This window comes from Belonocnema kinseyi, chromosome 4, assembly GCF_010883055.1.
Source record: "Belonocnema kinseyi isolate 2016_QV_RU_SX_M_011 chromosome 4, B_treatae_v1, whole genome shotgun sequence".
Lineage (NCBI taxonomy): Eukaryota > Metazoa > Arthropoda > Insecta > Hymenoptera > Cynipidae > Belonocnema > Belonocnema kinseyi.
This window is the reverse complement of record NC_046660.1, coordinates 39915558-39929650: the sequence shown is the minus strand read 5'-3', so window position 1 is coordinate 39929650 and position 14093 is coordinate 39915558. Positions and strand designations below refer to the sequence as shown.

At 28.7% G+C, this 14093-nt stretch overlaps 1 protein-coding gene across 1 annotated transcript in view; it reads left to right on the top strand.

The window, feature by feature from the left end:
- LOC117171639 overlaps nucleotides 1-14093 on the top strand; it is a 135065-nt gene that overhangs the window by 83944 nt on the left and 37028 nt on the right. Inside the window, exons 4-5 of the mRNA XM_033359128.1 lie at nucleotides 5290-5444; nucleotides 11456-11708. Coding sequence (XP_033215019.1) covers nucleotides 5290-5444; nucleotides 11456-11708 — 408 coding nt within the window. The remainder of the gene's footprint in view (nucleotides 1-5289; nucleotides 5445-11455; nucleotides 11709-14093) is intronic.

The window sequence follows — 14093 nt, the reverse complement described above, 5'->3', positions numbered from 1 at the left end:
GAAAATAAAAGTTATTCGCATGTTTTTATTTGGTAGACACTTGTCTTCAATCCTTTAAAAGTTTTGCACGTTTCGATGAAACTCAGGAACATGAGTTGAATTTTTCGAAAATTAAAATGTTACTCATGCTAATTAAATAGGATTTTAAAGTGCCCTAGGGCAAGTGTTAATATTCGAATTTAGATAAAATTACGGATTTTATATATCCAGAAACGGAAATTGGGGTGGGGGGTCTCATCCTCTAGAGTGAAAAAAAATTTTCAATGCATCAGGTGTATTTTTTCTTCGCTATTTCAACAATATAAAAAACTAACTTTTCGACACGGCAATGTGGTCTGCCTGAATAAACGTGATTTCATCTGAAGTGACAGAAATAATGTATAGCGATTATCTGAAAATTTTCTATGGAATTTAGTATAATTATAAATATAAAAGAATCCTCTCAGAGGATTTACTACCAAATGGTTTTTCCCGGTGGGTTGACCTGTAGTAATTACATAACGAAATTTGGTAATTCAGCTACGCAGGCATATGCGGCAGTCTATTCGTCAAGTATTTGAATAATTTTTTTTGACCTAACTGGAGTGACTAATTAATGGTGACCTTTCCACTTTGCTCCCCTATCTGTTGCTATTCGACGAAAATTGGTTTAGATAGGTCCGATCTCGCGTAAAAATGCTTCGACTTGAGTTCGACTTGGTTATGTCTTGAGTTCGTCTCCAAGACATCGATGTTTGGCTGCGTTTCAAAACTGAGTCGAGACATAGGCCTTCGTCTTACTTTTATGGCCACGACAGGTAAAACAGCGTTTACTTTTCTTAAGTCAAGCCTTGTCTTGGCTAAGACGATGTTTACTTGACTTAAGACGAGCCTTGCTTGGCTGAGATTATCAAACCTTTTTTGGCTCATAAATGAGATTACAATTGATTTATGAAAAATTCGTAATTATTTAATTAGTTATTTTTAACTTAAAAATTCAGAATTGGTGGGTCTGAACGAGTATAACCCTTAAAAAATTACTTTAAAAAAATAAAAATTGTAACTTTCTAGAAGGATCTCCTAAGCTGTTAGAAATACGTATTAACAAACAACTTTTTCGGTATCGTGGTCAAACAAGTATAATACAAATAATAATCCGTAAATAAGTTGATTTAATATGTATATTGTTTAAAAATATACAAGATTGTTTAAGCATTAACAAATATTATGGTTTAAGTTTCTGCTGTTTTATGTTCGGTCATCTCGACTATATATTTCTTCGAAATATGAATATCTTGTTTATATTATTCCCACTCTGATGTAGTGTGTGAGGTCTGAGGACCAGAGACGGAGATTGAGTGTAAGGAGAGCCTCGAAAGAGAGATGTACTCTTGATTCTTTTACTCCTTGCTCTAATAAAATTTTTTATATTCTATTTAGATCGAATGGAATTATTTACGAAATACTTGCCTTGATAGACACAATTTATTAAGTGCAAATTAACAACAAAGATTAACTTTTATGACTGCTATAAATAAACTTTTTTTATGGCAGATATACGCTTGAAGTTATAAACCGCACATGTTGAAGTCATAAAAATACGATTCATGAGATAAATTTATGTCTTCAAGACATAATAAATTGTCTCCAAGACATAACTTGAAATCTGACTCCGTCTCAAAACTGAGACATGCTCAAGTCGACCTTTTCGACTCCAGCATGTCTTGATTGGGGGCAATTCAAGTCGAACTCAAGTCGAAGCATTTTTTTCGGGACACGTAACAAATATTGGTTGTGACATTTGGCTCAAAGGCAAAAATTTCAAAGCAGTATATATCGGCCAAGTAAACTAAACTCACCAGAAATACATAAATAAAGAACCTAATAAACAGAGCGTGTTCACTAAACATAGAATTCAAAAAGATGAATGCCATTATCGTCAACTTCCGATGCTTGAAATGTGAAACATAACTGATAATGATCGTAAGCGGCCAGTTTGAAAACCGACGTTGAAAACCTTTAAAAAAAATTATATCCTCTTTTAAATAGAAATTAATTCCGTTTGATAGCTCTTTAAAAATTAAAGTATCTGTTGATTTTCGAAACTCGTGAAATTGCCGGACCTCTGAAAATGTCTTTCAATTTTATTCTCGATTTGAAACAGAGCAGATGTTTACTTTTGGGTCGACAATTACAACCTGCAATTTAGAGAAAATATTTTTTGAATTTTTACTCATTTGTGGTTTTTGTTTTTTATTATTTCTGAAGTTGCATGTTCTTCTGCAGCGGGGCGAGAAACATAAGTCGATGCATGAATTAATTATTTCATATGTATTAGGATGATCCGCCTCTCAAGATTTTTTGCATTTAACGTTTTGTAATTATTTGAAAACTACGATGAATATTTAAACTACGTGAATGTAAAGAAACACTTTTTATATATAAAAAGTAATAACCTGAGCCATAGGGATGTGTAGCCTAATATAAGATTTAAATTTTTCTCAAACCTTGAAATTCAAAATTTTCTAAAAAAGTTCTTGTTCGATCTAGAAAGTTCTAAGTTTTTAGAGGTTTTTAAACATTTAACGACAGATTAAATATTCATAATTTTTAATGCAAAATCCTGTTAAATAAGAAAAGAATCCAACGACCAAATTTGGACCACAACGAATAAAAAAATAAAAAAATCCTATTGTAATCTGAAAAAAAAACAAAAAACAAATAAAATTTTTGGACAAAAATAAAAAAGAGGAAAGAAAAATGAGAAGCCGGCCAACCACATCCCCTAAAAAATTAATATTTTTTGTTGCAAATTCATACCTTCATTTGTATATTAAACTATTTTTTTAAATGTTCTTTTATTTATTTTTTAATATTGATTTTGGTAACTCAAATTTTATTTATTTCACTTTTTGTTGAAAAGTAATTTTCTTTGTATTAGTTATTAATTCTACAAAAATTCTAAAAAAAAATATTACAATTTTTTAGGCAATTGAACTATATTTTATAGAGAACTCATCTTTTCTTTGTTGAGAATGCATTTTTGTTTTGTTTTAAATTCCACTATTTTGTCGTAGATTCATGTATCTTTTTGAAAATTTATTTTTTTTGTCAGAAAATTAATTTTTTTGGTTAAAGATGTACTGTTTTCTTGAAAATTAATTTTTTTCTATATTGACTATCATTTTAGTTGAAAATATCATCGCTTTTGATAGAAATTTTATCATTTTATTTGAAAATCCAACTTTTTTTTATTATAAACTTAATTCTCTTCAGTTGAAAATTCCACTACTATATATTTGGTTGAGCTTTAATGTTTTTTTGTTATAAATCGTATTATTTAAATTAAAATGTAATTTTATTAGAAAATTCAACTTGATTTTTTTCTTATTGAATTGTAAGAGAACATTAAAAAAGATTACAAAACATTTCAAATTATTTCCTCAAATTAAAAAAAAAAGAGTGTAAAAGATTTCCTAGTAAAATTTTGCCATAACGCATAATTTTAGATCAAATTTGGGCAAATTTAAATGATACTTAGAATTTTTGAAATGATTCATAACTCATAAGAACTTATAAGTTAAATAAAGAACATGGTAAAGTTTCAAGAAAGTGAAATAAAAAATTCTTAAGGTTCCTAGGAAAAATAAAAATGATTTTTTTTTGAGAAAAATTAATTTTAAAGGACTAGTTGAGTTTTTTTTTATTTTGCAGAATTTGATAAAACCTGTACGAAAAGTTTCAATTTTTTCAGAGCACTAAAACTTTCAAAAATTTCGAAAGGAGTCTCATTTAAAAAAAAAAAAAAAATTTAGGAAAAAATTGAACAATATTTTTCAACATTTTGAAGCGTTTCCTTAAGTTTTGAAAAATAAGTAGAAGATTTTAAACCAAATTGTTCTAATTTGGTAAGAATACCAAATAAAATCCAGTGAATTTGAGAATTATTTAAAAGATTCAAAGAAATTGAAAACAACATTAAAGGTGTAAATGATTAATAAAATCTAGATTTATTAACAGATCTTAAAAAAAAATGTAGCTTTAAAAAAAAAGTTTGAAGGCCTAATGTGAATTAACAAATTTTCTTAAAATTCCAAGAAAAATATGGAAGATTTTATAATGCAATTTTTTTCTTTTTCGATTGATTTTTCAAAACTTAAAGAAAAATTCGGTTCAGCAAAAATATTAATAAATTTAAGAGGTTTTGAGTAGATTTACAATATTTTCAAACTTGGAATAATTTCCGAAAATAAATAAAATATTTTTTATTTATTTCAAACTACTAAAATTCCTAAACATCTTGTAAAAAAGCCCAGATGTTTTCTAATATTTTGTAAAATCCTGTAAATTTTTTTTTTTACTTCCGGATTTTGTTTACACTTCTGAAATGTTTTTAAATCTGTTATAATTTTCGGAAGAATCTAATGGAATTTAAATTTATATAAGTTTAAGTGACTAAAGCGTTGTGCAGTTATCGTTGCTGAAATTTGTGTTCTTGTTCAGGAACATTTTTAAACTGTTTTTACATCAAGCTTTAGTGACGAGCCTCAGAAAATTGCTTTAAAAATTTCTGACTGCGTAGTTGACTGAGTTCTTAAGTACATATTACATACTCAAGAAGGCCCCTAATCATGGTCAAAACGTTTGCCAAATATGACTTTAGAAAAATGTACGTAATTACACTTTAAGTTCCATTAGTTTCGTAAACATTCAGAGAAGCTTGAACAGTTTTAAGTTGGAATGCATAACATTGCGCAATATACTCGACTGAGTACTCGCGCACTGCGTGGGTCAGCCGTTTTATGAATTCTATTTCGGACTGACTTCTATGGGACCTGCAGTGTATTCATAAAACCAAATACCAATACAAATATTTTTCTAAACAATTTCAATACTTTGGTCAATTACATCCGACATCTTTCAAAAGTTTAATAAAGATGCCATTGAACGACAAAATGATTGTTTTCTAGAACTAAACGAAAAAGAGAGGACTAGAGAAAATAGAACAAAGGGGGAAACTCGTATCATATTTCGATGCCTTAGAAAAATAATAGATCGATTAAAGTTTCTCACACGTACGAGAAAAGTCATAAAGACACAAGCCGCTGATGACGAAAAATGCAATGAATCGAGAAATAGAAAGTAAAAAATATCCATGAGAGAAGGAATTGAGATGTTTTTTTTCTCGATCGCTCTGTCACAATCAAAGGGATTTTCTTTCTCCCTTAATCTTTTTATACCTCTTTCCGCTTGGAAGAAAACTTCTCCGACAAATCCTTTCTAATTTATCTGTACAAATATCTCCTTCAGGGTCATCGAAGAATCGAAGTACTTCACCCTATCGTCAGCGGGAAGTGAATTCCGGAAGTATCAGATCCGGCGGAAGTGGAGGAGCTCAAGTAAACCTTGGATATGGCACAAATGCGTGGGCTGATTCCAGAAGAGCCAGCAGTTCCGTTTCGCAGGTAATAAAATATTACTAACTTTTTTTCAATGTTTATGTCCGGAAAATTAAATATGGGTCTTAAACCACAGAGCGATAGCACTCATTTTTATTGCGCTCAGCTAAAAGTTGAAAGAGGATATTCTTTCGTTTTTCTCTTTTATTTGTTAATCCTATTATTACGTCATGAAGACCGTAAAATACCTCCACTTTTAATTAGGTCCCTCATTTTAGTTGAGATTAAAGATCTTGCACGGGGAAGAGGAAAGAGTAGCCAATAATAATATGTGGAAGTAATTTATTATAAAAAATTACAAAATAGAATTTTTGCACTGCACGAAGTTGACGGAAGACGAGTTCAGTCCTTAGCCAGTACCTTAAAATAAGAGGATCAGATTTATTGTAGGCCAAGGAGTTCAAACAAATGGGTTTTTAGAACTGACCATAAACATTGCTTACCAGTGATTTATTATAATTGAAGATTTCTTAAGGTTCAGGTTCCCAGAATTGCCACTTAGACTCTGGGTAGTGGTAGAGAGTAAGAGGGTGTAAATTAAACTGGATGTTCCAAAAGTAATGTTTACATTTAGCTAAGTGTCCTCTCATAATATTTTGCATATGCGTTCGTCTATTTGCGAAGTTTTATTTTACTTGTACAAACTTGAGCATCGGCAATCATGTTCCCATTTACGTTATCATTAATTTCGATCTCTACTTCAGTATAATTTTCTTCGCAAAATATATATTTTTCTGCTAACGCTTCTAACACATAGCGGGCAGCATTTTGTCTCGCATCCTTTTTGTAGATGTAGGCTCACCTCCATATACAAATTTTACATTATTTTTATGTATTATGCATTTTGCCATAAATGGTGGTATTTCGGCGTGGTGACCTAATGTCTTAACAATGAAAATAGGTATCGAAAAATTGTATTCGATGCTTATTTCATTCAGGGTTTGTACAGCTGAGGATATCGAAAGGTTTCTTTCCATTGCCATGTTATTTATAAAAGAGAAATATCAATCTTTTGATTTGTGGATAACATGGCATTGGTAATTATTTTAAATTACACGGTATTATGGTAGATGATTTTTATTCGATCAGTAGTTAGAGGAACTATTTTTATTTTAGTTTATTATTTATTCTTTATTTTTATATAACATATCGTAGATTTTAAAGTAAAATTTATTCACATATGTAGCGTAACAACAATAATATTTAATTCGTATTTAAAATATGAAAATCTTATTTATCGATAATAGCATTACGTTAAGTTGCAAAATTTACATAATTTTGGCACTAAATTAAAAAAAATATTTATTTTCGAAGATCAAATATGAATATCTAGTTTGCTTTTTTCGAACATATTGGACTATATAAAATGATCTCATTTATCATTGTTTATCGTTTGAATGTAGAGACCGTACAAAGAATTCCGTAATTAAAGGTGACATACAAACGTAATCTGCAAATGCACAAGAACATGTCAAATCGTGAAACTGTACTAAAACATACTTGAACAAAGAAAAACAAAGTTTTTTTTCAACTGGATTTATCATTATGGTATGTATGTATTAAAATTTCGCAAAACGTATCTTTTGAATACAATTGCACTACATCTGACAACTCTGTATATATAAATACATTCGTATTTAGATATCCTTTGATTACTCTCTTTGAGTATGTTAGTTTTAGCATTCGAAATCTCTTTCGGATTTATTATTTAAAAAGGATCATCCAATCTTGCGTACACCATCATTAAAAAGATACATATATATATTTACAACGTTAAATATTAACATTGTAAAATTGGATTAACATGTAGTATAGTATAAGTAACTACTTATAAAGAAGAACAAAAATTATATAGCTTCCTATTAGAAAAATCATTTTTCATTGACAATAGTAATTATTTTGCAAGTACCATTCTTCTAAGTGTATAGAGAAACATAAGAAAAAACACGATTAGGCGTTTGTTTAGGTAGGTATACAAAATTGCCTATTAAGGGCTACAAGAAATAAAACCGAATACGTGGTGTGGTCCAGGATGAATTCTCTTACTGGAGGCTTATAAAACTGAGTCTAGATTCCTAAAACAGTCAAGGTGGATTAAGTATAGGAATAGTTACCATATAAATTATATAGTTCTCAACTACACAATGTTTAATTTTCGAAAACGGAAAAATGTTTTAAAAAAAGAAGTAGAGAAGTTTAGATTAAAATAAAAGGAAGAGCGGGAAAAGAGAGGCGGGTCCATTAATTTGTAACTGTATGTATGAGGGCTTCTAAAAGTTGTTATAAAAGATAGGTATATGAGTTAATAGTCTTTTCTAGATCTTTTGTTAGATTTTAACAAGCAGAATAGTTACATTTGGCTTCAAACTCGAATATTTTGTTAATGTCTTCGACCCTTAAAACGATTTTAGAATTTATTTATTTTTGTTTTTTTGAAGAGATCAGGTTAGGAAAAAGAAGTAAATTATCTTTGGGTGGATAAAAAAAAGCATTTCGATTTTCTTCGAATTATTTTAAATGTGTTCTGAACTTTTCTGAAAATAGATCTTTTTTAAATGAGGAACTATGATTAGTATATGTTTCATTAGAATTTGATGGAGTTTCTTAAAGAAGATAAGTAATTGATTTGATATTAATTATATGACTACTCGCATTACAAACTTCATATCTCTCCATACATCCTGCGATGAGTTTGATATAGTTTTCCATTATCTGATGTTTGGAATATTATAAATCGAACACGTCTAGATAAGACAAAAACTGATATTTTTCAGAAAGAATTTGAATATCAATAATAGGCTCAAGATGAATGTTTATAGGTTTCGAAAAAAGAGAATCGATGTACGAGATTGTCGCATCAGATGGGGTTATTAGGAATAATATCAAGAAGATTCCAGGTGAAAGTTAGATTTTTTAATCCTTGTGCTTCTCGGAAGCCTGTAAAAAGAAAACAATGGTTAGTGTAGAAAATGGTTTTAGCTTAGGATATTATATCTCTATTTGTGTGTATGCTTCTAAGGTGTTGTGCCGATTTATAAATATCACTGTCATCTCTTATGAAAATTTCCATGTGAAATAAATATGGCTATAACATAAGCAGATCAATTTGATGCATACAAACGACGATAAGAGAGTCTATACGTTAACAATGAATGGGATCGATCTGAAATATTAAAAATGATAAGGGGTGTACTACTGACGGTTTGCCTTTTGTATCAATTTCCACATTTCCTTTTCCTAATATCTCTATGACTTCGTAAGGTTCTTTAATTTTTTGAAGTAAAAAATTATTTTTATTTTTCCTAGGAACCTAAAAAAATTTTTGTAATTTTCGTACAAACTAAAACCTTACAAAATTCTTCAAAAATTTTTAAAAAATTTAATTTTTTTTTAATCTTCTAAAAATTTCTAAATTTCTCTTAAAATTACTCGACTTTTTTCTAAACTTATGTAATATGGAAAAAATACAAAATTTTGCTTTAAAATCTTTTACACTCTATTTAAAAATGTTAGAAAATAATTCAGAATTTCTTTTATTATATTTTTCAATTTTCTCTAAGAATCAATGAGAAAACTATCATTAAAATCTGTCCCATAAGTCTTAATAAGAACATTTTTTAATTCTCTTGACACCTTGCAAAATTCGAGTTACCTAACAAAATTTTTCATCTTAAAAAATTAGTAAATTTGTCTTAAAATCTTCCATATTATTTTTACACACATTTTAAAATCATCAAAAATTATAATTATTATTTCACAATAAAGCATGAACCATTGAATATTTTCCCAGAAATCTTTAAAAAAATTAAATCTCCTTACATCTTTGATATTTATTAAAAAGCATATATTTTTTTTAGAATTCTTGAAAATAAGTTTTCACCCATGATTTAATTTTTCTTATCTCTTGGAAAATTAAGAAATTTCAAATTACTTGAAAGAATTAAAGTTGCCTTGCAAAATTTTGAAATACTTCTAAAACGTGAAAATTTGTTTAAACTTTTCAAAAACTAAAGATTTCTTCTGAAATCTTAAAAAATTTTATAAAATCTTTTGAATGATCAACCCATCGGTATTAAAGAATTAAGGGAAATAATTAGCTTAAGATTCAAATCAAACCCACTTGTTTATAAACTATTCCATGCATTAAAATCAGAACACAAAAAAGTAAATTAATGAAAATTATATTTCCCAAAAATCAAACAGGTTTTCTTTAATTTATATAATTATCTAGATAATTTTCTGTAATATTTATTCACTTATAACTTATGATGTAAAAATATTTTAGAGAAACTTCAGCATTTTGAAAACTGTATATTTTTATTGAAAATGGTAGTATATAATTATTGTAAAAAAATGCAACAAGGGTGAGACAATGATTTGTTGGTTTCCATTTTCTTAAGTCAGGAAAGATGAGGAAAAGGGGATTACTTGGGTAAAACGGTTAGTTTCTTATTGCTTCCATTATTTTTTATTAGCCCAAAAAATGATATAAAAGCAGGGAGTTTTAGATTTATTGTGTTTTGGTGAATTCATCGACACAGAGAGGGACTTTTTCTTTTCTGTTTTTTTAAATTTCAGTGTATATAACGCTGCCATTATTATCCAATGCCAACGATTAGGGCGTAGCGTAAAATATAAATTTCAGAGGAAAAAAACCTGATGTGCTATTCTATTTTGTTTAAATATATCTTATTCTAGTTTGAGAACAAAACAAATTTGATGGTTTAAAGATAAATACAAAAAAATACAAATAGGTCAATCAAAATGTCTCAAATCAAGGAGTCTTTTCTACTATTTTATGAACTTTGAATTATGCTAATGAAAAGAGTTTTTTGTTTACAAACAAAATTTTAAATGATATAAATAGCCATAACTTACTGTAGTGCTCTTTAATAAAATGTATTATAATTATAGTTAAATCGACTTATCTCGAATCAAGAAATCATTTCTGTTCTAGTAAAAATTGTAAATATGTTAATAAAAAAAATTCAATTATTAAACTCAATTTCTTAAATATTATAAATGACCATAACTTGAAACTTCCTTACCCTTTAGTAAAAGGCATTGATATTATAGGTAAATCGGTTAACCTCGAACATTTTTACTAGTAAAATTAATTTATCAAATAATATAAATTACCATAACTTTCTTCTGATTCAATAAATTTAATAATATTATAGATCAATCGATTCGTCTCATTAAGGACTTAAAAAATGTTGCTAATATTTTTCGAAATCCTTAGGTTAGTTTTGAACATTCGTGGTAAAAATAAGTTCTTATAGTTTTATGAATTTATCTGCAAACCTTCGCAAGTTATCTTCTTTTATCAAAGACAGTGATGTCCACACATATCCATACACACATGCATAAGAACAATTGTTTAGGATTGTAAAGGATTTGTAAAAAAAATTTTACTAGACATTAAAGAAAAAAAAATTAAATTCGATTTTATTAAAAATAATGTTCATGGATTTTTGGATATCAAGCAAAAACTATCAAATGGAGGATTTTAATTCTCGAAAATAGTCACATCTAATTTTTATAATGTCCAACAGTAAGTAACATTAAAAATTCCCACTAATTTGGAAAAATATCCATAAATTTAGTTCAACTTTTAGCACGCTACTTTGGATGTTTCTCGTTGAGGGTTATTTTAATAATAGAAACTTATAACAATTAAAGATGCATTCTATAGAAATAAACACGTTTTATTTCAATATTTTTTAAATAAAATCAGTAATTTCGAAGCAAAAGAACAAAAAAAAACAAGTTTGTCGGGGTTTGTGGGCAATTTTGGTAAAGTTTTTCTAACCAATTTTACTTAAACGATACAAAATTTTACACATTTGCTTTTTGTAATTGAATTAAAATTTAATATTTTTTCTGTAATTGAATCTAAAATGCAAAAATCCACATAAATTTTAAGTAAACTATTTAGACCTAAACAAATTTTGGTTTGATGAATTTTGATATTGTCCGTATGTAGAATAAATGCTCAAATGACCTGGGAATTTCAGAATTCAGGAGACGAATCTCGCCGATTGTGTGGAACTGCAAGCGCGAATTCGGCTAAAAAAGGAGCTTCGAGTTCAGCTCATATGGGAGTAGCAGCCTATGGTTCTCTGGTATTTCAACTTAAAGATGCTAATATTGAGGCCAATGGTACTTGCGATTTCGTCTTCAGAGCATTAAGAGTCGTCAGCAAAACAATGGTTGTCACTATCTGCCTAGCTTGCCTATCAACTATGCCCATGATCATGCTTATTCTTGGTAAGTAAATAAAAAATTATTTCATTTTTTATAGTTTCTTAGTCCCGGAAAGAGGCTTGACTAGACAAAAAAATATGAGACGATAGGAGAGGAGACTAGACTAGACGTAAAGAAAATATACAAAATGAGAGTAGAAGATACGAGACAAGACGAGATGCGAGACAAAACGAGACGAGACGAGTGTAGAAGAGCAAAAATGACACGAGATTAGAAGAGACTATAGAATAGCCGAGGAGATAAGGGACAAGAGGAAACGAGAGCAGATGAGATGAGAGAAGAAGAGATGGCAGGGCAGCGGAGGAGACTAAATTATATTCTATTCCCCGAAAGAATAAACTATAGGCGGACCAACTTGCGTTCACTTTGCCTGCTTCAATATTGGACACTATCATTCGGGCAACTCCTTCTTTCACAATATCTTCACCCAAATACCTAAAAATGCGTGTCTGTATGTCATAAGGGTATAGACTAATAGAGTATACCCTCAGAAAAATAATTGAACGGTTTGACCTGAGAATTGGATGAGGTATCCAATTTAGTTGGATTCTGTAGCGCTATCCCATAAGTTGGCTGAGACAGCCATTTTATTGGATGAGTTAAAATTGGCTGTGATATCCAACTGAGGAGGATAGCTGATACTATAACTTGGCTGCCTCATCCAACTATATTAGAGCCTGCTCCTATCACCTTGGTTAGGAAATCTAATCTAAAAGTAGCTATATCTATTTCTATTGTATCGTGCATCTATTTTTGTTTGATAATAAGACCATATACTTGGATGCATGTGATATGCTGCAGGAGTTCTATAAAAAGCAAATTAAAAAGCTGAATATTCCTTTTTAAAAATGCAAATTTATTCAAAAATTATTTATTTAGAGAACGATAAAATGATTTTGGTAATTATTTATATTATTATAAAAATACATAAATATCGGGTGCCTAAAAAAAGAGGTTATTTCGATTTGCGGGGTCACCTTTAAAAAAAGCTATGTATACATATACATAATTTTATAAAGTTACCATAAAAATTATTATAATACTATATATTTTAAACAATAACATATCATGTATACAGCATACAAATTTTTTAACAAAGAAGATTATTATTTAACAAAAAATACGATTTTTTGAACATATTACAATTTGGAACCAAATAATTAAACTTGTAACCAAGAGGATTACTTTTTTTTACCAAAAAGACATATTTAAAAAAGAACATACATTTCTCAGCAAATAATTGAATTTTCAAACAAAATATTAAATTTCTATACAAAATATGAATTTGCAAGAAATTACATCAATTTTTTACCAACATTTTTTAACGAAGAAGATTATTTTCTACCAAAAAATAAGAATTTTGTATCAAATTACATTAAATTTCAAAGAAATAGTTATACTTGTAACCAAGAGGATAAATTTTTTTACCAAAAAGACGAATTTTTCACAAAATACATTCATTTCTTCCCAAACATTTGAGTTTTCAACCAAAAGATTAAATTTCTATACAAAATATGAACTTGCAACAAATTACATCAATTTTTAACAGAAATTTGTTAACAAATAGGATTATTTTCTACCCAAAAAGGAGAATTGTGTATCAAATTACATCAAATTTTAACCAAATAGTTAAATTTATAACCAAGAGGATTTTTTTTTCAACAAAACGATGAATTTTTAACAAAATACATACAATTCTCAGCAAATAATTGAATTTTCAAACAAAAAAATTAATTTGTCTAAAAAATATGAATTTACAACAAATTACATCAATTTTTAACCAAAAGTTTTCAACAAAAATAATTATTTTCTATAAAAAATGACGAAGTTTCGAACAAATTTTATCAATTTTCAAACAACTAGTTAAACGTGTAACCAAAAGGATTAATTTTTTTTACCTAAAATGACGAATGTTTCAACAAATTACATCAATTTTCAACTAAATAGTGGTACTTCAAAAAAATATATTTCCGACTCAAAAAGACAATACACACATTTCTAACCAAATAATATCCCGAAAATAAAATTCGTCTTTTTCGCGACAAGATTAGCCTGTCAAATAATAAGCCAGATAATATTCATATTAATTAATGTCATAAGAATAAACAAGTCTATAAAAATTATATTGCATCAGTAGCTGGAAAAATTTCTTCTGGTAGATTTCTCAGGCTCCTGGCACTCTGCTTTAGGCGGATGCATTTTCTGGAGTAAATTCATCCGTCTAGATCAGCGCAGTGATCCCAGATCTGAAACGAGATACGGTCCAATGCTATGACATGACTATGCGCGTGTGAATATAGTAGGAGACGCTGTAAATGACTGAGTTGCGCGCGCAACCCATTTCTCCTCTTCTGAATTTGAAAACTCGAAGATGCACGATTGCCGGTC